The 6,973-nt window shown below is 32.8% G+C and overlaps 1 protein-coding gene across 1 annotated transcript; it reads left to right on the top strand.

Moving 5' to 3' along the window:
* The first annotated feature begins 1,306 nt into the window (after positions 1-1,306).
* Positions 1,307-6,378, top strand: LOC145097453 (Glycosyl hydrolase family protein). The gene is made up of 6 exons (XM_079035019.1): positions 1,307-2,199; positions 2,310-2,476; positions 2,582-2,679; positions 3,054-3,404; positions 4,480-4,896; positions 5,624-6,378. The coding sequence occupies exons 1-6, from the start codon at positions 1,423-1,425 to the stop codon at positions 6,214-6,216; spliced, it is 2,403 nt and encodes an 800-aa protein (XP_078891145.1). The 5' UTR covers positions 1,307-1,422; the 3' UTR covers positions 6,217-6,378.
* The last annotated feature ends 595 nt before the right edge of the window (positions 6,379-6,973 follow it).

Below are 6,973 nucleotides of genomic sequence, written 5' to 3'. Positions count from 1 at the left end.
GGTTCTAGAGAGAAAGAGAGAAGAAGAAGTGTTGGTTTCTCATGCATAAGGCACTCTTTATATACTCCATGCAAGGTAAGGGCTTTACATTAAAATACTCTAAAGTATTTATAGCCTTTAGAAGCATGGAAGACAAAGCATGGAGGTTGAAAAACAACCTCTTTCTTTGTTTAATACTTTTGGCCATACCTTTAATTATAAGAAAGATTCTTTAATTTTATAAACTCAAAGTTTATAAAATATAAACTTTGTCTTTAGGTAAAAGACAAAATAATCCAACTAGTCCAAAAGTTTGTGCATGAATTATTAATTCATACCATATGAAATAATAACTAGTTATACTCTTTTGTAATTATTATTTTCACAAAACAATAACTATGCCCTAATTAAATACAAGAATTGATATTATTTATTAATGATCACATTAATAATAAATATACAAAATGTGTCAACTTGATAAAAGTATGACCCGATCATATATTATTAGTAATATCACTCCATAATATTATTATTGGGCATATAGATTCAACAATTTCCATGATTTATTATGTTTTTTTCATTATACTCAAATTTATATTGCATCATAAGAACTCATGATTTTATCAAATATCTAAGCATACAAAATGTAAATTAGATATTCATAATAGTGAATATCATTATGAACTTACTGACAAAATATCTATATTTATAAATTATTACTTTTTTTTTATCATTGCTTAATAATTACCTTAAAATGTAATTAAAATTATTTTCACATTTTTTTTTCATCTGTGGTATCTGCGGGTTATATCCTAGTTAAAACTAATAAAGTTAAAGATAAAATATATTAAAAAATTAAAACATATAACGTGTTCGGCACACAACGTTTGGAAGCTTCTGACTTCTAGATTTTAAGAAAGCGCTAATAAAAAAGAAAAAAATATTGTTCGATGACAGAAGCGTTTAGCTTTTAACCTAAACAAAACGCTCCAAAATCAAAAGCTATATGGAGTAACTTTCAACAAAACGCTTCAAAATCAAATGTTACTGCTACCCGCTACCAAATAACCGTTACCTACTATCCGCTATCAGTTAGTTTTGCCGAACACGCCCATAATCATTTTACATTGATCCTATAACGGTTATAGCCATTTAAAAGATAAAACTATAAGATCCCTACCCTGTCAAACAAAAATAAATAAATAAATAAGAAATAAACTTTTGATCTTTTTGTAAAAACAAGGGTCCCTTTATTTAATTGTGTTTATTTTTTATTATATTTGTCATTTTCTCCATTTTAAAATCATGGATTAGATCCAACATTTTTAAAAGATATCGAAAAGTCTCATTGGCCAAAACAAGAGTCACTGTTGACTGCCGTTTTATCCACTCTTTAAAAGCCTCTTTACTCGGCCGATCACCACAACCACCACGACCCCTCCGATGTCGTCCACCATAACCACCGCCATCATCCTCTTACTCTTCATCACTCTAATCAACATCCCAAATTCTCAATCACAATCTCCCAAATTCCCATGTCAACCACCACACCACAACTCCTACCCCTTCTGCAACACCGCCTTACCGATACCCACCAGAGCCCAATCCCTCCTCTCTCTCCTCTCTCTTTCCGAGAAGATCAAACGCCTCTCCAACAACGACACCGGCATTCCCCGTCTCGGCATCCCTCCCTACGAGTGGTGGTCGGAATCTCTCCACGGCATCGCCTCTAATGGCCCCGGTGTCACATTCGAAACCGGACCCATCCCCGCCGCCACCGGCTTCCCACAAGTCATTCTCACCACATCATCTTTCAATCGGACGTTATGGTTTTCAATTGCTTCGGTTATCGCCGTTGAAGCAAGGGCAATGTACAACGTGGGTCAAGCCGGGTTGACTTTCTGGGCTCCGACGATTAACATTTTCCGAGACCCAAGATGGGGAAGAGGGCAGGAAACCCCCGGCGAGGATCCAATGGTGGTGTCCGCTTACAGTGTTGAGTATGTGAGAGGATTTCAGGGGGAGAAGACGACCGAAGGTAGAAACAGGTATCAAGATACGAAGAGAAGGGGTAGGAGGAGGGTATTGTCAGGCGCCGACGACAACCACGGCGGAGACGGCGGTGGTGATGAGTTGATGGTGTCTGCTTGTTGTAAGCATTTCAGTGCTTATGATTTGGAATTTTGGGGGAATTACGCCAGATACAACTTCAACGCCATTGTAAGAATCCTTTCCAAATCCTGAAATCAACTAATTTGTTTCCAAGATCGAAACTTTAACAAATTCGAGAAAAAAAAATGCTTGAAGTTCAAAACTGGGTAAACATTCAGGTAACAGAGCAGGATATGCAGGACACATATGAACCACCGTTTAGAAGTTGTATACAAAAGGCGAAAGCAAGTTGCTTAATGTGTTCATATAATGCAGTAAATGGAATCCCAGCTTGTGCTGATAAGAAGCTTTTACAAAAAGCTCGAACAGAATGGGGATTTAAAGGGTTCAAGATTCCTCAAATCACATACTAAAAAGTTTCTAAATTTTAAATTGATTTGATAAATGATAATAAAAACTTACAAGCTTTTGGTTTTATGCATAAACACAGATATATAACTTCAGATTGTGATGCTGTGGCCACTATATACGAATATCAAAACTACACTAAAAGCCCTGAAGATGCTGTGGCCATTGCTCTAAAAGCTGGTTTCTTTCTAACTTTCCAATTTCCCTTTTCTAACTTGTTAAAAGGGTTTTTGACCATTTTACCCTTATATTCCCTAAAACAAATTTCACAATATTAATCTATTAAGTGGTTAACGCATTAAGTAGAAAGAAATAGTCATTTGGGCTTAATGTGTTTACTAGGATTTTAGGGATTTTAGGGTAAAAACTCTAAACCCTAAATTCTAAACTCTAAACCCTAAGCCCTAAACTATTTTAATAGTATTAGGGCTTAGGGTTTAGCAGCGACTTGATTTACGTCTCACGTTATGTTTACGAGACAGACAGTGTGAGCCAGCTGAAGGGTTGCTGAAAGAATAATTTTAACCGCCGACCGTTAAAAAATATTGGTGTAGGAATGGATATTAACTGTGGGACCTACATGTTGATACACACGAAGTCGGCAGTTGAAAAGGGGAAAGTGAAAGAAGAAGAAATCGATAAAGCTCTTCTCAATTTATTTAAAGTTCAACTTCGTTTAGGACTCTATGATGGGGACCCGATAAAAGGGAAATATGGAAAATTTGGACCTCAAGATGTTTGCACTTCAAATCACAAGAATCTTGCCCTTGAAGCAGCAAAACAAGGGATTGTACTTCTCAAGAATGATAACAATTTTTTACCTTTGAAAAAGAATCTTGTTTCATCGTTAGCTGTTATTGGTCCAATGGCAAATGCAACGAGCAAATTGGGCGGGGGATACATAGGTTTGAATTTCTTTAATTTGATCTTTATTTCAATAATTAGATTATTTTAAATCCCTAATAATCAGAAAATTGAATCAGAAATTTTTGGCAAATTACTAAAAAAATTATATATTTTGGACAGTTTTGTAGTTTAATCGACTAATACTTCATTTCTTCCAATAAAAAAACTACGAGTTTTAAACTTTTTTCCAAATTAGTAGCCATTTTGACTTGATAATATATTAGGTTAAAATTGCAAATTTGGAAAAAAAAAAGAAATAAAGTATAAATGGCTAAGCCATATTAGTGCTAAAAAATGGGCAAATTTGGGAAAAAGAAATATTGGGAAAAAGAAATAAAGTATAATCGGTAAATTGGGTTTAAATCTTTGGGTTGTGTTCTGTGTTTTTTCTGGATTAGACCTCAACTTTTACTTTTTTTTTTTGTCTGAAAAAGACCTTGTATTTTTTCATTTTTTCTGAAAAAACCCTCAACTTTGTATTTTTCTTTCCGAAAAAACCCTCAACCTTCTAAATGCTTCCAAATAAACCTTCAACTTTGCTAGTTTTTCTAGCAAAAAATCCTCACATTTTTCATTTTTTTTAAGGAAAAAATGACTAAAAGGCCAGATCAAAAAAATGAAAAAATATTTCAGGCAAAAAATAAATTTGAGGTTTAATCCAGAACAAACACAAAATATAAGTTTTTTTTAGATTAACTCTTATTTTTATCCCTAATAATCAGAAAATTAAAAACGATATATTTTGGGCAGTTTTGTAGTTTAACCACCAATACTTCATTTCTTCCAATCAAACTATACAAGCTTCAAACATTTTTCCAAATTAACCATTTTAATTTGATAATATTTTATGCCAAAATGGGTAAATTTAGGGAAAAAAAAGTATACGTGGCTAAACCACAAAATTGCCCAAAATAAGTATAATGGTTTTTCTGCAATTCTACTAGGTACATTTTTCTAGTGATTATAGCAATTAACCTAACATTATTACCTAATCACAACAATTAAATTATTATAATTCATGAATTGAATTCCTACTTACTTACAATTTAATTATTTTGAAACATATATATACAGGAGTTCCATGTAGCCCAAAAAGCATAATCGATGGGTTTAAAAAATACATAAAGAAAACAAGTCATTCATCGGGATGTGTAGACGTGGCATGCGCTTCCAATTCGAAATTTCCAGAAGCAATTTCCATCTCAAAAGAAGCCGATTTTGTAATTATTGTGGCTGGAATTGATTTGAGTCAAGAAACCGAAGATCATGATAGATTTAGTCTTCTTCTACCAGGGTATCAATCGGCTTTGATTACAACAATTGCTGCTATAAGTAAAAAGCCGATAGTTTTAGTTTTGACAGGTGGTGGGCCCCTTGATGTTTCTTTTGCTCAAGGGGACCCACGGATTGCTACCATTATTTGGGTCGGGTACCCGGGTGAAGGTGGTGCTACTGCTCTTGCTCAGATTGTGTTTGGAGATCATAATCCTGGTTAGTATTTATTTCCAGATTTTTTAACTTTTTTTTTTTTTTTAATTATAATATTGTTGTTTGATAATTTTATATATTTATAAATAGAAAGTAATTTTTCATGAAAAGAATGGTATAAATATAATTGGGTAGTTTTTCAACATACAATGCCTTCATAAAGGGTTTTTTCGGAAAACTAAAAAGGTTGAGGTTTTTTCGGAAACAGTTAGAAGATTGAGGGTTTTTTTTCAGAAAAATAGACAAAGTTGAGGGTTTTTTCAGAAAAAAATTAAAAACATATAAGGTATTTTTCAAGAAAAAAAAAAAACAAACGGATAGATTTTTCAAAGTATAATGTCAAATAAATGAAATGGTTAATCTCATAAAAGACCTTATATTTTGTGTGTTTTCTTTTCTTGCGGATTAAACCTCAACTTTATAATTTTTTTCTTGAAAAAGACCTTGTATTTTTACATTTTTTCCGATCCGGCCATTTTAGTAATTTTATTTTCTGAAAAAACTTGTAAAAATGTGAGGGTTTTTTTTTGGAAAAACTAAAAAAGTTGACGTTTTTTGGAAATAGTTGGCAGATTGAGAGTTTCCTCCGGAAAAATAGACAAAGTTAGAGGGTTTTTCCGGAAAAAATTAAATAAATACAAGGTCTTTTTCAGAAAAAAGAAGTCTAGAATGATATAATACTTATTAATAAATACACAGACAAATTAAAGTACATTGCTATTTCTTACAGGTGGAAAACTACCTGTGACATGGTATCCACAATCCTTCACAAGCGTAGCAATGAACGACATGCACATGAGACCCAATCTTTCTCATAATTATCCCGGAAGAACATATCGTTTCTACACGGGTCCCACAGTCTACAAATTCGGACACGGATTAAGTTACTCAAATTACACCTACAACATCCTCTCACCACCCACCACCATTCTTCATGTTTTCAATTCACAAAAAACCAACATATTACAACAAACCATAGGCTCTTCCAACTATCTTTACGTCGATAAAATCCAACAACATTGTGATTCTTTAAGATTCCCAATTGAAATCTCAATCACAAATCATGGCCCATTTGATGGAAGCACAGTTGTGATGTTATTTGCACAAGTCCCCAAGGGTTTTGAACAAGGTGCACCATTGAAACAACTTGTGGAGTTTGAACGTGTGCATACGCTTTCTTATTTGGATACAAAATTACGGATTCTTGTGGATCCGTGTAAGCATCTTAGCATTGTTGATGAGTTTGGGAAGATGATATTGCCTTTGGGTGATCATACCCTTTTGCTAGACGATTTACACCATATTGTTTCCATTGCTATGTGATCGGAAGATTAAAAAAAAAAAAAAAAAAGAGATTAGAAATGTGTTTTAATGGCAATGTGAGTATGTCACAACATTGTGTACAATATTGTAATAGTATTGAGATAATGATGAGAAACATAAACAACAAAATAGGAAGAAATAAAGCATGTTTTTTTTAATTAATTTGTGTTTTCTGGTATGATTATGATTGCTAGTGTATATTTCGGTATTTTTGTATGGGTTAGGGTTGTGTTTGTATTTATCCATGTTTAGTGGTAATTATTTTAATTAGATAAGGGATATTGCCAAGAAAAGCGTTCAGTTTTTTGAGTATTCAACTTTCTAATTTTATCATTTTTACATTTTTTTTTACCAGTTTCTCAAGTAAAACTTGCAGGAAACCCCTTTATTTGCAAAGCTTTCACCTTTTTTTTTAGTTTTACACCATAATTTATTGCAACCCTTTAATTTTACTACTTTTTTTTTTTTGCTTTATTTTAATTGAAATCCACAAAAAGCATTGATAATGAGATCATCTAGAGCTATCTCATATGTTTCGAGTGTTCTTGTGATTCTAATAGATATTTTTCATGGAATTAGCAAGTGAAAGGAACAAACTGAGTGGTCTCAAGTTTGAGCATCATTTTTACCATTCTTTCTATTTTTTATAAGACTTTTATATGACATGCCATGCCAACAAAAAAAAATGCCCGGCGAAAAAAGTAAAACGAGTAAAATTAACAAGTTGTATAAAAACAGAATGGGGTACAAATTTATT

Source organism: Lactuca serriola, chromosome 4 (genome assembly GCF_051521515.1).
Source record: "Lactuca serriola cultivar US96UC23 chromosome 4, Lser_US96UC23_V15, whole genome shotgun sequence".
Classification (NCBI taxonomy): domain Eukaryota; kingdom Viridiplantae; phylum Streptophyta; class Magnoliopsida; order Asterales; family Asteraceae; genus Lactuca; species Lactuca serriola.
This window is presented reverse-complemented; position numbering and strand designations above follow the sequence as displayed.

Coding starts and splice junctions, on each gene's coding strand:
- LOC145097453 (XM_079035019.1), top strand. CDS start 1,423: ATGTCGTCCACCATAACCACCGCCATCATCCTCTTACTCTTCATCACT. Junction 2,200..2,309: donor GATACAACTTCAACGCCATT/GTAAGAATCCTT, acceptor GTAAACATTCAG/GTAACAGAGCAGGATATGCA. Junction 4,897..5,623: donor GTTTGGAGATCATAATCCTG/GTTAGTATTTAT, acceptor TATTTCTTACAG/GTGGAAAACTACCTGTGACA.